Consider the following 19,937-nt stretch of genomic DNA (forward strand, 5'->3'; position numbering starts at 1 on the left):
AACCAGCAAAAGATACAGTAAAGGAGCGGTCGGAGAGATAGGAGGAGAACCAGGAGAGAATGGTGTCCTTGAGGCCAATGGAACGGAGCATAGTGAGGAGGAGCTGATGATCCACAGTGTCGAAGTCACTTTAGCTGCTTCCTCCTCTCTGAAGACTTTTATGGACAGCTGTAACTTAATTGATTTATGGAAATTTGTTTTACAGCTAGAAATACGCTTTGTTAACCAGATTGTACAAGACACCAAGTTCTTGGTTGCACAGAAATGTGGCATTTTATGCTGGTTTTGAAGAACAAAATAGTGCTAAATGCTCAGCCCCGTGGGGTGTATGGTATTAAGCCTGAATCACGTGTCTTTGGTCATGTAACACATTTCAGATTCACACCTACAGATTGTTTCCTGTAGAGTATTTCACTTGTACATTCGGCAAAATTAATGCCATCTACCACTGTTGGTTTTTACTTGCTGTCCTCACAGTATTTGTTAATTTGCACTGCTCCTCTTTAGTATTGATGTATACCACTGTCATTATTTGTTCTATTTAGGTTTTGGCTATCCTAGTGAATATTTTTGGTGGAATTATGAGATGTGACGTTATTGCACAAGGCATTATAATGGCTGTAAAAGATCTGGAACTTAGGATACCTATTGTGGTCCGCTTACAAGGTAAATAAATGACTTCATATTTTTGTACTTGTTAAGTCTGTTTCGGTCAACTTTATTTTATTTACATGTTTGCTATTAGGGGAAATCTGTCACCAGGTTTTTGCTGCCTGATCTGAGAGCAGTATGATGTAGGTAATGCGACGCATAATCCAATGATGTATCACTTAGTTTACTGGGTGCAGCTGTTGTGAGACGTCAGCGTTTTTAGATGTAGAATGAAGCAGAGCTGAAAGTCTAAACCCCGCAGTTTTATCGGTTAGCACTCGGATCAGTGTTCTACTATGGGGCAGTGCCGGCCAGCGCTTTTTTTTCTGATGATAATTCGTCATGAAAAAACTATCTCTGCATGTGGCGCGCGCATCCAATAATCTGATCACATGCACACATACAAGTTTGTGGGTGCGTGTGAACCATCGCACTACACTCAGTTAACATGAAGAGAAGCTTCTACATAATAACCAACCACAAATAATGCTCACAGAATTTGGTCTTGCAGTCATGTGCACTTCCATCCACTTTCTAATATACCTTTTGATAGAAGCGAGTGTAATCGCAGGATCAGACTGCACAGGGTTTTTTTTGTTGTCTGGTACCATACTCCTTTAGTTTCTATTTATCTTGGGTATTTGTGCATACTGGGGTGTGTACATTTTGCAGACTGGACCTCTGTGCAGCCAATAAAACAGCTAAAACCAGATAAATATCGGAATGCTGTGGGGGAAAAATTGCTAACGAAAACGCACCAGAATTTGGTCTCAGAATGCCAAAATTCTGGGGTACATATCACGTGCCACATTTATTAATGGTTTTAGACACCTTACTAGGTACAATTAGAAGTGTCTATAAAAGTTATTGCGGCTAAGTTAGTATGTAAAACACGACATTAAATAATTTTATTAAAGGCGCACTCCAGTTTTTAGGTTCATAAAGTGGTCCAAAAATAAGCCAACAGCCTGAAAATGGCCAGAACTCATCCTTCATTAGGCTTAGTTATGAATCTAACACTTGAAGAGATGAACTGGAATATAAGTTGGTGTGCATGCAGCATATAGGCGCATGTTTACACTGGACACTAAACAGATAAAAACATAAAAAGAAAATACCCTACAGTAAGTAAATAAAAGCAATAGTGCATGAAAATAATATAGGGTGCTAAGCAGACATAATTTTGTTTAAAAAAAAAAAGTTTCAAAGCCATCCCACCATGTCACGACGGTGACTCTATTCGGGATGATCCTAACCTCTTGTATTAAAACCTTACCATTTGTCATCGTGACAAAGTGGGATAGCTTTTACATTTTTTTTTAATCAAAATTATGTTTATGAAACACCCTTTAGGGTATGTGCACACATTGCGGTTTTTGATGTGTTTCCGTGGCGTTTTTGGACGCGCGGAATTGTCTCAAATCTGCAGTTCATTGTGCACACAATGTTAGTCAAAGGGAAAATCAAAAAAGCTGTGTACACGTTGCGGAAAAAAACACGCAGATTCGCAGTGTTTTCCGCAGCATGTCAATTCTTTGTGTGGATCTGCAGCATGTCTGCACCCATTGACTTGCATTGAGTTGGCACTTCCACAGCAAAACCGCAGGTCTAAAAAAGATCTGCGGTTTTGCTGCGTTTGAAACGCTGCAGAGCGGGAGGAGGGCGGAGTGTGGGTGGTGACTGTGTGCGTGTATGGTGTGTGGGGGGCTGTGCGGGGGTCTGGCGGGGCTGTTCGGGGGTCTGGTGGGGCTGTGTGTGTAGGCAGGCATCGTACGATGGGGACTACAAGTCGCATCCAGCTATGCCTGCTACACTGACAATGATTGACACATTAGCCAATGATGGGACAGTAGTAGTCCCATCATCTGGCTAATGTGTTGAATGTAAAAAAAAACCACATACACATATAGTACATACCATCTACATCTAATCCCTGAAGCCCGTGCTCGCCTGAAAAAAAAATAAAAATAAAATAATAAACAAACAATATACTCCCTGTGTCCGACGTAATCCAATTAATACGATTGTTCCACGACGATCTCCCGTGGAGAGCTTGTCACATCAGCTGATGCAAGCTCTCTCCAGGGGCTCCAGTGACTCAATGACGGAGATAATCCTCCGCATTGTATCACTCCACCGCCGATATGTCACCGGAGCTCACCTGTCACTTTGCGGCACTACAGCGTGAGAATTTTCTCACGCTGTAGTGCCGTAAAGCGAGAAGCTCATCTCCGATGACACACTGCCGGAGGGTTATCTGTTGTGAATTCACTTTCTGGCCTATGTCTGGTTACTATTGAAGGTAGTGGAGCTGGTTATATTGACAGAGGGGTCGCGAGTTCTCTTTCCGGGCTCCCTCTGGTGGTTAATGGAGGTAATGGAGCTGATCTAATTAACAGAAGCCTGCCACCTGATAATGACTGGAGATCTGGAGTTTCTGACTGGATTTAAGACAGCTGACTCCCTCTATCCCTGCTGGTAATTTTTTCCTGCCTCCTGAGGTCTTAGTTTCCAGCACAGTCCCTGCATGCTCCGCTAAGTGTTCTTTTGCTATTGTTCACATTTGATCTGGTTTTGTCTATTTCAGTTTTGTGTGTTCAGCCAGCTCCAGCTGGGGCTGTGCTGAATCTCCATCCTTATGTTACTGCTTGTGCCAGTTTGTTTTTGTCCCTTATTAGATTGGCCTCTTTTTGCTCTGCTTTCAGAATATACCAGAGTGCTGATATAGTGGGCGAAGTCTAGTGACTTCATTATTCTTCTATCAGACGTGTTGGGCATTTTTTGCAGGGTTTATTGCGTGATTGCAGACAGTCTTTCCTTTCCTGTCCTGTGTAGTTAGTGTGGGCCCCATCGTTTGCTCAGTCTATTTTCCTACTTGCATTAGTGTTTTCATCTTGTCTCACCGACAATATATGTTTGGGGGCTATCTATTCCTTTGGGGTCTGCTCTGGGGCAGTTTAGATTTCCTCTTTCTTGCTTTAGGCTTATTTAGTTCTCCGGCTGTGTCGAGGCGTCTAGGATCATGGAAGGTATGCTCCACGGCTACTGGTAGTTGTGTGGATAGGATCAGGGGTCTGCAATCCGCTTAGTTACCAACCTCTCTGGTTTTCTGTGGCTTGGCTTGGTCTTGCTTTCCTCCTCGGTGACCCAATCATAAGTTATCTCTGGTCAGTGTGTCATCGGAGGCCTATAGAGTGGTCACATCTGCTGATGTGACAGCTCTATGGGGGAGATCGTCGTGGGACAATCGTTATTAATAGGATTACGTCGGACAGAGAATATATTGTTTGTTTTTTTACAGGAGACGATGGCTTCCAATGGATTTAGGTGGACAATAAAAGTAATGAAAAACTGTGTCTTGTTTTATTTCATTAAAATACTTTTGTGTGTTTTTTTTTAACCTTTTTTACTTTAAGATTAGTAATGGATAGGTGTTTTATTGACACCTCTCCATTTTTAACCGGGCTTAATGTCGCCTTACAATAGCAAGGTGACATTAACCCCTTATTATCCCATACACCACCACTGCATGGCAGTGGGAAGAAAGGGGCTAAGTGCCAGAATCGGCGCATCGTACAGGCGCCATTTCTGGGGCGACTGCGGGCTGGTATTTGTAGCCGGGGGGGGGGGGGTTCGGGCAATATCCACGACCCCTTCCTAGGCTATGAATATCAGCCCACAGCTGTCTGCGTAGCATATATATATATATATATGTATAAATATATATATATATATATATATATATATATATATATTTTTTTTTATGGACATATCTATAGATATATCCGGATATATCTATAGATATAGCCATAGATATGTCTATGGATATATGTCTATGGATAATGTGCAGAAAATTATGCAGGCAAATCTGCAATGTGTGCACATAACCTTAATATTTTAATGTACTATTGCTTTTTTTTTAATTGACATCAGGATATTTGCTTTTTATATTGTTATAAATCTGGTATACAGTGCCTTGCGAAAGTGTTCGTCCACCTGGAACTTTTCAACCTTTTCCCACATATCATGCTTCAAACATAAAGATACCAAATGTAAATTTTTGGTGAAGAATTAGCAACAAGTGGAACACAATTGTGAAATTTAACAAAATTTATTGGTTATAAATGTTTGTGGAAATTCAAAAACTGAAAAGTGGGGCGTGCAATAATATTCGGCCCCTTTACTTTCAGTGCAGCAAACTCACTCCAGAAGTTCATTATGGATCTCTGAATGATCCAATGTTGTATTTTAAGACTGTGTAGCCTAAATGTGCACTGTCTATTACACAAGATTAGCTATAGTCATGAGCGAACGTGATGTTGTCTGAACACGCTCGTGTGCTAGCCTAGTGACTTCGGCATGCTCGAAAAATATGTTTGATTCCCCGTGGCTGCATGTCTCACGTCTGTTCAACAGCTGCAACGCATGCAAGGATTGTCTGTTTGTTAGGCAATCTCTGCATGTGTTGAACAGCCACCAGGAACTTGAATGTTTTCGAGCAAGCTGAAGGTACTCGCTTAGCACCCGAGCATGCTTGGATAACGCCTTGTCAGAGCACGTTCACTCATCACTACTTGTCAAATACCCTTAATGTAAAACACACGGGGAGATTTTCTTTCTGCTTTAAGGGGGATGTATTCAGGACTGTATTTGGCATTCATGCTGCCCTAGGCACTTTAAGTGGTACTTCCCCTACTGACTAAGGGTTTGTGCACACAGCTTCTTTTTTAGGCAGATCTGCTCTGTAACCCGCCTGAAAAAGTACTAAATATATGCTAAAGCAATGAGCTTGTACACTGCAACACCACTCGCTGTTCATATGTTCAGTCCTTTTGAGTTTTTTTAACCATTTCAGGTCTCTTAAGACATGAAGTGACCAGTCCATTATATGGACGACTTCTGTTTGGAAGCCGCTTACTATTTTATTTAAAAAAAATATTATAAATTAAACAAAAACTTGGCTATAAAAAGTCTGAAAAGACAACAAAAAAAGTTCATTCAGAACAAAATGACAACAATGTGTCCTGAAACGTCTTCTGTCTGAAAAACTCTAGGCATTTGCAGATGCCTAAAATAATCGTGTGCCCATAACCTTCAGATACTAGTTAAGACCCCCATACCGAGTAGACTAAATTTGCCCAAACCCGCCTATATCAATAGGTTCCGCTGACAGTCCAATGTGTATGGGTGGCTCTAACTGATGATTGTCAGGGGAGCTTAGAATCCAGCATGTCCGATTTCGGACTATAGATTATTTTGTTCTCTAAGTGATAAACTGCAGCCAGAGATGTCTAACAGCGGCTCTCGGAGAACACAGGAACGCTCAGCAGAGTGAGTGGTCTTGTATATGGGAGAGCTGGGCCAGATAGCTGGTAGCCGAATGATCGGATATCTGTCTATAGTATATGGGGACTTTAGTCAATTTCTTTTTCAGGTGTCAGACATTCAGCTGTATTTTTAGTCCAGCACACTGATCTTATAACGTCTTATATCAAGTGTGATAAATTAAAGATTACAACATTTACATGACTAAATCGCCAGAACCACCGTCGGTGCAGTAATGCATCACCAGAATCGTCATCCGTACATGAATACATTGCCAAATCAAATGTAGTGTGAGGTCAGCTCCCAGTTGTATCACATTAACCTACAACTCCCAGTATCCCCTTAACAATAGTAAGGCAATGCTTAAAGTTGTCACCTGCCATTATCCGTGTACAGATCATACAGGAATCACAGTACTGCTTGGTCCTAGGCAGGAGCTTTATTAAACATTTAAAGAGTAACTTAACTTTTGTAAGATATCTTGTGTTTTAGGTTCATTAATTCTCAGCAAATTGGTGTGAATCTGAAGTTGGCTCAGTGTGGAGAAGGGGCATCATGGAGAGGGACCTGAGACACCCACTGAATGCTCAAAAGACCTCTTAGAAATGCACAGCTCAGGAGACACGACTTTGACTTTCTGCTCACTGGATCCACTCTGCGCTGTGTGCATGCTCTCCTGTCTTCTGAGCTGCGGTCTTCTAAGGAGAGCTTTGTTTAGCAAGTGGTTTGGGCCTCAGAACTGGGTGACCCCCCGATCTGCTCAGAAGGGGCACAAAACATAAAAAAAATTCCAAAACTTTAGATACTCCGTAAAGCGGGTATCTCAAGTTTGAAAGTGATTCCCTATCCATGGGAAATGGAATAGCTTTCCGATCACTGGGGGTCCAAGTGCTGCGATTCCTACCAATCTTGAGGACCATGGACCTGAAAAGCTCCAGTTGAATGGAGCAGAGGCATGCGCATTACTGCTCCATTCATTCTAATGAGAGCGCCAAAGATCAGCAGAGCGCTGCATTCGGTATTCTCCAGTGCTCCCATTAAGAATGAATGGAGCAGTATTGCGGATGATCGACCTCTGCTCTGGGGGTCCGATCAATATCAGAGCGAATAACGTTCCAACTTGAAACAACCCCTTTAAGAAGCATTAAAGTTGTCGGTCTAAAACTACAAATCTGCAGTCACTCTTTGTGGCTGCAGACTGGTGAATCCTCACATCACGCACTGCTTGCTGTGAGGATTCTTTGGTGTCAGCATCGGGAACGGAGATCATGTGACCGCAAGTATGTCATTTGCATACTCCCGGCCACAATCCGACTAGATGAGCGCGGCCTCACTCAGTTTACTTGCATAGTCTGATTGTGCCTGGAAGTATTCAAATCAGATACTTGCAGTCACATGACTGCCTATCCCAATGCGGACACGGGAGAATCCTCACAGCAAGCTGTGTGTGATGTGAGGATCCACAAGTCTGTGGAATATGTTGACGCTATATAAATAAAGATTATTATTATTAATAAGTCTGCAAGTGTGACTGCAGATTTGTAGTTTTGGACCAGGCAGCCCCTTTGAGACTACACCCGATTATGGGAAATTGATTATCGATATATCTAAATAGGCTGTCAATCACCTGATGCACAAGCAAAAAGTTCATTCGTTGTGTGCAATTATTTTTGAGCTTACTAAAAGGAAGTCTGTCACCTCAAAATGACAGACTGCATAAAAATGTATATAGTGGTCGTAGCCTAGCCTCTACTAAAATACCAGGCATATACAGTTGAGCGTAATATTTGCTGAAAAAGGACATTAAATATGCACATGAAGACACTTCTGTGCACCCTTGGCGTGGCCTAAGCCTTGGTGCACCTAATATTTGAAAATTAAAGGGAACCTGTCGCCTGGTTTTCCCCATATAAGCCCTATACCTCACCAATAAGCACTCCGTTACAGCTTATAGAATGCTTCGGTGCCTAGTGGCTAATGCCGGCCTGGATGATTTGCTTCCCACTGAATTACCGTAATAGGTTCTAGTCATATGAATATCAAATGATTATGCATATTTTGCCCCCTTTTATTTCTTTTGCATTCCTTTTCTACGTATGGGCACAAATGTTTTTGTTTTTTTTTTCAGTTGAAGGATAAATGGCACAAGCACATTCTGCTTTAGGGATACATTTATTTTCTGAGTGATAAGTGCAAGAACACAAGATGCTGGGATTTGATGTTCTTCCAATCTGTGCACCTAATCATATGACCTTTATTCTGGAGGCTTGTTTTTGTCTGTACAATGGACAAACGGGAGAAGAAGAAGATGAGCTGATGTAGAAGGAGAGCACAGATTAATTGGAGGGGTTGTAGATGAGGGATAGAATAGAAACGTCAATACAGACAGGTCAGTTGTCGGAGATGAGTCACCAATAAGCTTTACAAACTTATCTGAAAAAATGCAGTAATTGGTAATTGCTTGTAACATCATATACACAATGTATGCTACCAGACATATTTTACGTTTCTACATACAGTAACAGCCCAGTTCAGATTTTTCAGTTTCTTTTTTGTCATCGTTTATCTTACTATCCCAATATGTTTTGTCCCAGCTGTAGAATCCTTGAACCTGTAGGATTAAAAGGGTTATGCCATAAAAACATTTATCACATACACACATTTATATAGTCTAAATGTATGATAGTTCATGCTCTGACTGCTGAGACCTCCAATAGTCACAAACATGAAGAGCTAGGGAGCATGTGCAGCCACCACTTCTGAACACAGTGAATGGAGCACTGGGCACACATGCTCTCTACTGATCCTTTCTTATAGAGAATTTCAGGGTTCCCTGTTCACCTGTTCATGTGATCGGTGGGGGTGCCGTGATCTGACCGACGGCGATCATACATTTATCACTTATCTTTTCTATAACCGATTTATATTTATGGAACAACACCTTTTAATGCTCTGATCCCATCTGCTGGATCCATTGTGACAATGCCCGATGGTCACCAATGACTTATTAAAGGGGTCTGTCGAGTTCTGACAAGTTTCCGTTATATTGACGGGAGAAGAGTATCGCGGCATGCAGCTCTTTTGTTTCCTGTCACATATGATGGAATCTGAGTTCGAGGCTTCGAAGGAAATGGTTTCCTTGTAAAATTTCCAAACTATACTGTCCTCATACACGTTAGCAGGGTGTGCAATGAGACATGTAGCTAAACTCCCCCTGTCTTCTTTAAGAAAAAGAGGCTGTAAAATTATAACCTTTTATTGATTGCAGATGTGACAGGAAAGGGTGAAACTATAGGATGCAGTAACAGGAGCATTTCAGAATATATAACTGCACAGAGCATAAAAGACAAATAGTCTGCAAAGCACAGTAACATGAGGTAATACATAGGTACCGTGAGGTAATATATAGGTACCGTGAGGTAATACATAACTAACATGAGGTAATACATAGCTAACATGAGGTAATACATAGGTACCATGAGGTAATACATAGCTAACATGAGGTAATACATAGCTAACATGAGGTAATACATAGGTACCATGAGGTAATACATAGGTACCATGAAGTAATACATAGCTAACATGAGGTAATACATAGCTAACATGAGGTAATACATGGGTACCATGAGGTAATACATAGCTGATGATTACCTATTTAATACAACAACGTTATAAACACAGGATTATAAAACCTAGATAGTGCTTACCAACTATGCTTAGAGCAGGCTGTTTAAGAAGCATGAAGAACACGAATGATGGAGTTTCTCCAAGACATATGGAGGGATAATGGCTGCTGTTCCCCTCAGTGTCATAAACTAGACTATGATGTAACAGGAACAATTCCCACAATACATTGCAAATTAAACTAGAATCTGTGCATTAAACGGCCAGCAGGTGGTGCTGTTACCTTACAGTATGAAATATATGAGGGATTAATACAGACAAAAATGACTTTCTAGACAGCAATTATATGGCTGGACAGAACACAAACTAAAGAAATGATTTCTGTTCAGTAAGATCTTTATTTTTTCTTGACTAAGCCAGTTTGCCTTTTTTCCCTCAGGTACTAGAGTTGATGATGCCAAAGCACTGATAACCGCCAGCGGATTGAAAATTCTGGCTTGTGATGATCTGGATGAAGCTGCGAAAATGGTAATTAAGAACTTTCTAGTGTTGACCTCTCTGAAAAAGAGCTTTATATTTTATGTCCTCTGAACCTGGCTTATCGGATTGGACACTGGGAGAGATCTTATCTTTAGCTCAGAATGCACCAAGGAACTGATATGACTGTAGGCCATTCACTTTGAGTTATTCCAACCTGACTGTGCATTTAAGTGTGGGTGATTTCTCATGGATGCATGAAAGTTCTTTGTTCCAATTAATAGATTTACAAATGAATGAATATTACTTTTATTGGTGATCACTTAGAAATCCCCTTTTAGGGTTAAATATGCATCCCTACAACTCTGCAGAAGAAATGCAAATTCAGCAGGCTCCACAAAAGTAATTGTCTATTTTGTTTCTTTCCAACTTTAAGTGGCGTGTATTCACTTCACAGGTAATGTTCTCCTGGAATGTTCAGCTTGTATAAAAACACATCACTTTCTATGGGATTCTTTTCCATATCACAGAAGTATTTCAGAGCCATCAGCTGTGAGATAGAAAGTCTAGCTGTCAGGATATCCAGAACTGACATCCAGCCAGTGTCTGGACCCTGATTCTAACTGGGATAAAAGTTCTGGCCATCAGTGGCAGGTCTCAGCGGTTGGACCTCCACCAATCTGCCATGTTTTGCACAGATCACCCCCCTAAGGATGCCACACTAAGCTCTATTTATCCTTCAGTTGCCATCAGAACTATTCTATAGTTTAGGTGGCCCTGGTCGATTTTATGTATGGCAGTCTCGCAACTGGCATCCTGCTAGTATAGCTGTGCTTTGTCTAGACTGGAGCTTCTACTGCAAAGGGTTATGTCTCGATCAGGTTTGCACTTCTAGAGGCTGAAATTTTTTCCTATTCTTCGCAGACCCACTCTAGCTGTATGAGTCTGGATGGAGAGTGTCTGTGAATAGCCGTTTTTAAATCTTGCCACAGATTCTCAATGGGCTTTATGTCTTGACTGTGACTGGGCCGTAGACACACATGAATATGCTTTGATCTAAACCATTCTGTTGTCTGGCACTATGTTTACGGTGGTTGTCCTGCTGGAAGATGGATATACTCTCCAGTCTCAAGTCTTTTGCAGCCTCTAACAGGTTTTCCTCCAGGATCACCCTGTATTTAGCTTGATCCATCTACCCAATAACTCTGAGCAGTTTCATTGTCCATGTTGAAGAAAAGCTTCTCAACAGCATGATGCTGTCATACTACCATCACTATGTTTGATGGTGGGGATGGTGTTTTCAGGGTGATGTTGCTGTTGAACTTTGCTGGGACCAGTTAATGATGAAAAACCACACTTCAGCTATAATGATGTACATGGCGGAAGTATAACCAGTCAGGCAAAGTCATGTACTTGAGCTGAGAGTGCATAGAAGAATAAGATGAATACTACGCTTAGATTAGCTTGTTGAAAACTCAGAGAGATGAGGCAAGTCAGGAGCACATGAGGGGGGAGGGGGGTATGCATCACAGAGGAGATGCAAGTGCTGTTGAGGAATGTAGTTTTAGTAACCCATTCAGTTATGTGATACTTGATGGAGATTATAAAAAGACACAAGGGTACCAGATAGAAATCTTCTAATGGGCTTTATCTCTATAACAATAAATATACATTTACTATGCTTTGTGAAAATAATGCGATTTTGGAAATTACCCTTTAAGAATTTAACATATACTATATTCTGCATTCCATAATACCAAATGCATTGAGCCATTTGACCCCTCTCCCATGAATGGAGAAGTTCTCTCCCCCAGGCACTTTGAACATCTTAAGTTAACTCATAGAAAATGTTGTTTCTCCTGTAGGAGATTCCTAAATGGCAGTTCAGTAGCTAAAAGGCAGTGTAGATTTTCCGTGGGTAGAAAACAGGTGAAACTTCTTCACATAGTTCAAGTCCAGTTTCAGGCTCCACGGTTGTATTAATTAGGTAAAATGGACTTAAAGGGAATCTGTCACCCATTTTTTGTGATATGATGTAAAGATATCATTCAATTTTTTTCAATGTAGAAGAAAACGTATGGCACTCACCTGTAAGTCACTTTTTATTCCAACAATTTAAAACATTGGCGTCGGGAGGATGGGAGCAGGGGTGGAGGAGACGATGGCTGTTTCGCGCTGCGGTAGTGCTTCTACAGGTCACCCCATCGGACTGGACCGCGGAGATTTACATACACCGCAGGAGAGCTGAAAACTGTATTTATGCATCAAAGGTGGGGAGTCAGGGGGTATCAAAAGTACTGCTATAATGCTTATGCCCAATAATGATTTTATGCTTTGCTCACAGTTGGACAAGGCAAACTGCGCACGTGCGAGAGACCATTTCAATGCGCACGCACGGAAACTCTACGGGATCTGTGATATTCACAGATCACAATACGGTACAGCAAGCTGAGGAGGGGGGGAGAGAAGGAGAATAAGCCCCGCCCATCGGACCAGACCACGGAGATTTACATACACCGCCAGAGAGCTAAAAACTGTATTTATGCATCAAAGGTGGGGAGTCGGGGGGTATTAAAAGTACTGCTATAATGCTTATGTGACACTAAATTGAATGATATCTTTACATCATATCACAAAAAATGGGTGACAGATTCCCTTTAAGAGCACACAGTGTCTGTAATGCAGGAGCCAGTCTGTTCTTCTGAGGCTTGGTGATGGAGGGAACAATATACTGCCTCCCTGCTGTGCTAAACATGACCAAGAGAGTAGAAATAAATGAAGCTGACTTTTTGCAAAGTACATTTGCTGTTTTGAGGTTATTTTTGTTTGAGCAAGCTTCACAGCCATGCCAAGGTCATACATGGTAGAAGAATTGTGCAGAATAACAGTCGGTGTATTACCAACTGCAAGATATAGCAAGATACGTTTGGGACTAATTCACACGTGTTACTTCCAAATACTACAACTATTTTTGTATTGGCTTTTTATGTAGAAATTTACAGCATGTGGATTTCATTTCTCTCCATACGTGTCCCAGATGAATGTGACTTTTTACATTTTAATGTACCTTAAATTGTTGCTGCTTTCTTAGTTTATACATCCGTACAAACTGGTGTATCTGTGGAAACGAAAAGATTTTAAATCTCAAGAGCACTGTCGGTGTAAAGTGTCACAAAGTCTCCAGAGTACATTGATCTCTTGCTTGATAGGTATACATCCCCTAATTTTCAATGAAGTTGAGAACTCAAATTCTTTGAGGACTGAAATGAATAGTAATTCCAATAGAAATTAAATTAAAGGGCTAGTCTGGGGAAATAAAAATATATTTCAGAATACATTCTGTCTAAAACTGTAAGGACTCATAGCACTCTGTCTGTTCTTATATGTAACTTCATGTGATTTTACAACTTCTCACTGTGACCTCACATAACAGTACTGCTGTTCCCCCTGATTTCTGTGATGTTACATCAGATATCAGTGGTTGTGGCTATGTCCGCTGAACATGGCTTATTACAGTCTGTGTGCCATTTTAATGTCCCACCATAACTCTTTTCCCTCTTCCTGCTTCTCCAGCTGTTGCCCCATGCTCCTTGACAGGTCACATACAAGCTGTGAAATTGCAGGAAGGCAGTGAAGAATGAGAGTAAGAGGGAGCGTGACATAAATCCACACACAGACTGTGATCAGCCCTGGTCAGGGGGTGGCTTACGTGAGCAGTAAAAACACAAGCAATTCCCCCTGAATTTTGAAGTAGGGTCCCAGAATGGAGGCGGAGGACTCAGGAACAGCAGCAGTGCTGTGAGGAGTAGTACAATCACATGTACTTGTGTAAGAACAGGCAGAAAGATACGAGCCTTTAAAGTTGTAGACAGAATGTAGATTGAAATACAATTTTTTTTTTATCACCTGGTTTACACAGCAGTCTATCAAACACTGTTGTCAAGAGTGGGGAAAAAAAAATCTGAGAAGCGCTCCTCCTCATGAATACATTAGGCTCAAAACAGGTGTCTACATTGTTCTTTTTTCACTCCAATTTGCCAAAAGGAATTTGTCTGGAGCATTTTGGCTAATAAGAGTATGATCTTAGCTGTAATATGCCCTCCATACATAGGTTGGTGTATTCAGCCCTGGAAAATGGGCTATAAAAGCTATGGGGAAAAGAATCCTTAGGATTCATTAGCAGTAAATTGTACAATGTGTTTGTAAAGAATATGGAGGGATTTAATGGCAGCTTACAATTGTCCTTCAGCATGTGTAGCTGTAACATTACACCAGGCTCAGCAGGTGGTCCAGCCCCATCAACTAGTATCAAGGCTCATACAGGATGACCACCTGTGGAGCCTACACTGTGTGACTAGTTGCTTCATACAAACTTCTTCAGTCAGATAGGATTTCATAAGGAGATTTAAGGAGAATATAGAGCTATCGTATATCCATACACCTTTTAAATTTTTGAGATCTCTGGAACGGGCCGAGCACGTTCTAGGGTCTCGATCCATTCTAGCATCCCAGGTTGGGGAGTTAAGCAGAATGGCTAATAAAAGCCAGGTAGCAAAGTAGTGTTTGATCTCCAAGTGTATTGGGCCAGGCCGGATCTGCTAGTGCCAGAACCGCAACCCTATGATCTTCCTTTGGGAAGTTATGATGTTTCATAGGTTTTGGGAGATTTAGCTACAAACTCCCAGGGGAGGGGCATAAGGACCGCCCCGATTGCAGACAAAGGTGTAAATAACCAAGAAGATAAAGGCTTGTATAAGGCCATGTGCTCTCTCTCTCTGTCATGCTCGCTTTTCACTTCTAAAAGGGGACCATGTCGAGTAATGTGCTGGGAGGAACTGGAACCAGCTGGCCGCCTCATTCCCCAATGCAACCCAGCACACATGGTTGACCATCAATCTGGTAACCAACATGATTCATCTGCTTATATCTTTTGTATGTAATTTAACCTTGGGCTGCTCTTTTAAGCCAGTCAACAAATCCACACGTCCGTGTTCTCTGTTTTAACGTCATATGCTACCAGGGCTGTTTGCTGGCCTGATATCCCGTTAACAGACTGGACTTATATCTAACGAGGAACTGGTGGCAGTACTACTGGGCAGGCAGGGCTCTGTTTCCACTGGTGCTAGTGAAAGGGGCCTCTCAGTCTGTCATGGTTATGAGCGAGTGTGGTGCCACGTCAGTGGTTGCGTAGGCCACCTTCACTCACTCCCTGTACCTCCCTGGGCCCCTGTGGACATTGGGTGTCTATGTATTACTGTGCCAAGCTGATCTTGCGTGTCCCCAGAGGGTGCAGAATGTCACATTGGTGCAAGTGAGGAGACTGTACCGTGTGATACCTCCGACGTAATGGTGACATCAGGCGAGGTGTGGTGGCAGCCGAGGGATTCTACATGATCTCTCCTGTGTCAAACCTTCATAGTGTTATATTAAGCACATGCATAGTTTGTGACACCTCTAGTCCTTATCCGCTATTGGTCTAGTAAATGGGTTGTCCATTTAAAAATAATTCTTTAACCAGTTCTAGACCAGGCACATTTTAGGGTGTTTTCATACATGCAGTTTAAATTTTATCTTTTTTGGATATTCAACTAATTTTTGCATCTTATTTCATAATATATAGAGTGTAATTTTTGTTTTTTGTTTCTTTTGCTCATATCGGTGGAAAAATAAGGGAAATAAATGTCTGTTTTCCCCCTTTTTTTATGACCACACAAGACCACTAAAAAATGTAATCCTTCTGTAACAAATGCTTTTATATATTAGACAAGTTGTGTTTTTTTTTCTTACGTGGGACTCGGCTATGGATTGACAGCAGCATTTTTATTTATTAATTATGCACATATTATTTTTTTTTATTTAATTATACATTATGCTCCCCATAAAGTCATTACAGACCTTTGGGCATTTAAATATTAAACAATTTTTATTTTCATCTTATTTCTCCTCCTGGCCGCATAAGAGAGCTGTCTGTGTCTAACAACCCAACATCTCCTGCACCCTCCTTATACACTGTGATCACATGACCGCTGTGTATAGCGGACGAAGCGCCATTAGCGCTTCCTATTACTTCATGCTCAGCGCTTCTTGATAAACTTGAGAAGGCTCAGATGGTAATATATCATGGCTCAGTGGTTAGCACTGTTGCTTTGCAGTGCTGGGGTCCTGGGTTCAAGACCAAGAACAATATCTGCAAGGAGTTTGCATTTTCCTTCTGTGTTTGGGTGGATTTCCTCTGGGTTCTCTGGTTTCCCCCTATTCTCTAAACACATACTGATTGGGAATTTAGATTGTGCACCCCAATGGGCACAGCGATGACGATGTCTGTAAAGGGCTCTGGGATATGATGGTGATATATAAGTAAGCATAACAAATAATACCATGCATGCTTTGTCTATAGGGACTTTGGCAGCCAGATCCGCACTTCTGCAGCTACACGGTGGCATGTAGCTACACTCCTATGCAGTGATACTCGTCTAGAACACAGCAGTAGAAGCGGGTCCGCCCAGTCGTTTTTTTTTCCTTTGGGCGATCTGGATGCAGTTAAATGTGTTCGTGATTATTTGTTCCCAAATATGTCCTGATCTTTCTTCATCTTCACAGCTCTGTACTTTACCCAGATGAACATCTACCATGGCTTTTCATTGGTGCCTAGGGGACTAGCTATCTGCTCATGTTTATTTCTAGGTCAGCCCCCTGTAGCTATAGCAGCTGATACATAGGCAGAAGAGAGGCTGGCTTAGCTATGAAAATGGGCAGTAAGCCAGCCTCTCATGATGAGATGCTGACACAAGAAATTCTTTTGTATGTTGAGAATTTTGCCAGAAATGGTTACAGGGCACTAACAGAGATAACAACTAATTTAACAAGTTCAACTTATTTATTTTTAAACACATTTGAAGGTAAAGTGGACTGTCCTCATCCGAAACATCTTATAGGGTGCTTTATGAGTTGCCATATTCTAATGTCCATTTTCTTTCCTTCTTTCTAGGTTGTAAAACTGTCAGAAATTGTATCATTGGCGAAACAAGCTCAAGTTGATGTGAAGTTTCAGTTACCAATCTAATGCCGCACCAGTGTTTTGTTGGCATGGGAATTTGTGTTTCTTTTCTCCTTCTTGTCTAGGCTTTAATTATATGCTTTAAAAAATGGTTGGTGTTTAACAGAGATGCTGCTTTGGAAATCAACATCTCTTCACGTATATATTGACTTTATCTGTCCAATAACCACCTATCTGCTGTAAAGAAATACTAAAGCCAATGCTGACATACAAGTTGTTAGAACCAGCAATATAATGTATATGGAAGGTGAATGCACCATAGGATTGTGTAGGAGGTCACCTTCCAGGCCATCTAGTGACCATCTTCACCCTTTATTTTTCTGTCTTGTAAGATATAATTGAACATCTTGTATTTCAGCTGTAGATTTGGCTTTAAGCCATCACTATCCAAAGTGTTAAATGTACATACCTGATACTTAATTACTTTTAAGTCAGTGCATTATAGCATGCTAGGAAGGACAGCCAGTTCCTACCATAGTTAGTTTCTACTTAGACTACCTATCACCAGTCAAGGGCTGCCCTTTTTATTTAAGAAGAGTGGGCAGCTTCATTCTGGTGAATTGAAGTAGGGCCTATTAAGAAAAGGAGTTCTCAAGTTCTTCACCCAAAGACATTCAAACTTAAGCTAGAAGTTTGGTTTCTTAAGGTATTAGAGAGACTGATGACCCCTTTTTTTAAATGGTGTTACTAGTGTGAGGCTTCTCGTTCTTCTCTTAAGCAATAAGGGCAGCCTCACACTGGTGATAGGTGCTCGTGTGAATGCTGCCATTTTCTGATGGTAATGCACAGTGGTTTCGTAAGACCTTCATTACTTTTGTAGTGTAAAATTATCTAATTGACATATCATCTGACAGGCTTCCTAGGTAGTTCATGACATATAAAACAATGGATTCCCTGACCGATCTAAAGAAAGCCACCATTATTTATGATTAGATCCAACCAAGGTAGAAAGCCATAAAATTACTAATTTTCCTTGATGTCCAGTAGTAACACAATGCAAGAGGCTGATGTTTGAATTTATTGTAGGTCACTATAGACTTTTTTTTATTGTAGTGACCACAGCTTAATAGATATTTAGGGCCTGTTTGACCGGTTCTCAATAAGTCACATTGTTTGACTTCAATTATTCACCTTAGTCCTAGTCTAGTTCCTGCTATTTTTGTAAAAAAAAAAAAAAAGGTGGTGACAAGCACCTTTATATGTTCCTATATATTCTGGACATACGCTCTGAATACAAATAGGGTAAGGTAACACTGAGCATATTTGACATTCTGCTAATTCTCTAACCACTGAACATTAGGATGCATCGTGCACCGCCTGCAACTGGTCTTTTATATGCTCTTTACCGCTATGTTTATCAGTGCATTTCTCCAGCCACCTTGTGTATATACGGCACATGTATAAATTGATTTTGAGATCAATCTTGAAGCCTATTATAAATGGGTGAAAGATGTTACATTTGACAGAATTGAATATCAACCAATAAAAATGTAAATGTCAAAGCTTATGAGGTTGTTTGTTGTGTATTGTGGCATCAGTTACTACATTTTGAAAATGCTAAAACTTCCTCCATTTTCTGGTACAAAGATGCACCAATCCATGGCAGAAAATACATAGCAGGCACTATACATAGATGTGTTGGGGCTGTTGAACAGCCACGAGACATGCAGCCATGGCGTCTCGAGCCTAGTATTAGAGCATGCCGAAGATACTGTATGAGCACTCGAGCTGCTTGGATATCATCTTATCCGAGCACGCTTGCTCACCACTAAGACACAACATGAAGTTCATGGCTGGGTTAAAAATAACAGTGAACCCTGAAAGGGGATTTTGATTGCATTGTGTGATTTAACATTCTTTACTATCAGTTTGAGATCTCTCCATGTTTTCTTTTCTACTTTTATAGAAATCCTTTTGGAAGGAGATAGAAATAAAAATAAGATGTAGATTTAGCATTGACTTTTCACTTTTAGGTAGAGTTTACGGACAGTGACCATGAGACAAGTGAGATGGACTTTTTAACAATGAACTTTTTTTTTTTAGCCTTCACCTAAACTTTTATTATCGCCTTATGAAGCAAGTTTCGGCAAGGGAAAAGATAGATACCAATCAGGTTAGGAGAAATATAAAAGAACAGGACTTTTGAGAACAATATAATTATTTATTTTTTTTCTTACTGCTTTCATTATGGGTTAAAATGGGAACAACCTCCAAGGCCTTTAGATGCTAGATCTAAGGCAGACGTAGGAAAATGTCAGAGGGCAAGTCTCTCTTCCTAGAACCTGATAAGTAAAATCTAACAAAAGGCTAAAGACAGAAGGTATTCCTTGGGGGAAACTGTACACAGAATACTTCTCTTTATAACAAGGTGTAGAACGTTTACCTTAAGCCCTGTTATAAAATTGTAATGTAAAAAAACAAAAATAAGATAATATATATTTTAACTACGATAATTTTATGGAAAATGTAATATCACGCAGAGCAACAACATAATGGTATTTTAAATCATAACAATTCTGAATATTCCAATATGTAATAAACATGTTGAAGATGGCTCATGCTTAATATGTTACATGTAATTGAAAACAAAATTATTTTATTTTAGAATTACTGTTTAAAGCTCTGTAGAGAATGCATACTCCTTTCAGGTATTTACTGATCAGCCATAACACTGAAACCAATTCTTCAAAACCTTTTTCTACATTTTTTACTGCAAATCTTGTAAAGCAGCTGTCATTGATCTTATTTCTTCAGCACATTCCATAGAGCCTCAATCACAATTTGTAGGCCAAGTCAGCACCTT

General features: G+C 40.7%; 1 protein-coding gene across 2 annotated transcripts in view; it reads left to right on the top strand.

Annotated features, from left to right (window-relative positions):
• Positions 1-18,641, top strand: part of SUCLA2 (succinate-CoA ligase ADP-forming subunit beta) — a 125,824-nt gene extending 107,183 nt beyond the window's left edge. For both annotated transcript variants that reach the window (XM_073580250.1, XM_073580251.1), the window contains exons 9-11: positions 546-666; positions 10,040-10,128; positions 17,066-18,641. In XM_073580250.1, coding sequence (XP_073436351.1) covers positions 546-666; positions 10,040-10,128; positions 17,066-17,140 — 285 coding nt within the window. In that variant the 3' untranslated portion in view covers positions 17,141-18,641. The remainder of the gene's footprint in view (positions 1-545; positions 667-10,039; positions 10,129-17,065) is intronic.
• The last annotated feature ends 1,296 nt before the right edge of the window (positions 18,642-19,937 follow it).

The sequence above is a fragment of the Dendrobates tinctorius genome, unplaced genomic scaffold (genome assembly GCF_039654945.1).
Source record: "Dendrobates tinctorius isolate UK_male_01 unplaced genomic scaffold, ASM3965494v1 ptg000064l, whole genome shotgun sequence".
NCBI classification, from domain to species: Eukaryota; Metazoa; Chordata; class Amphibia; order Anura; family Dendrobatidae; genus Dendrobates; species Dendrobates tinctorius.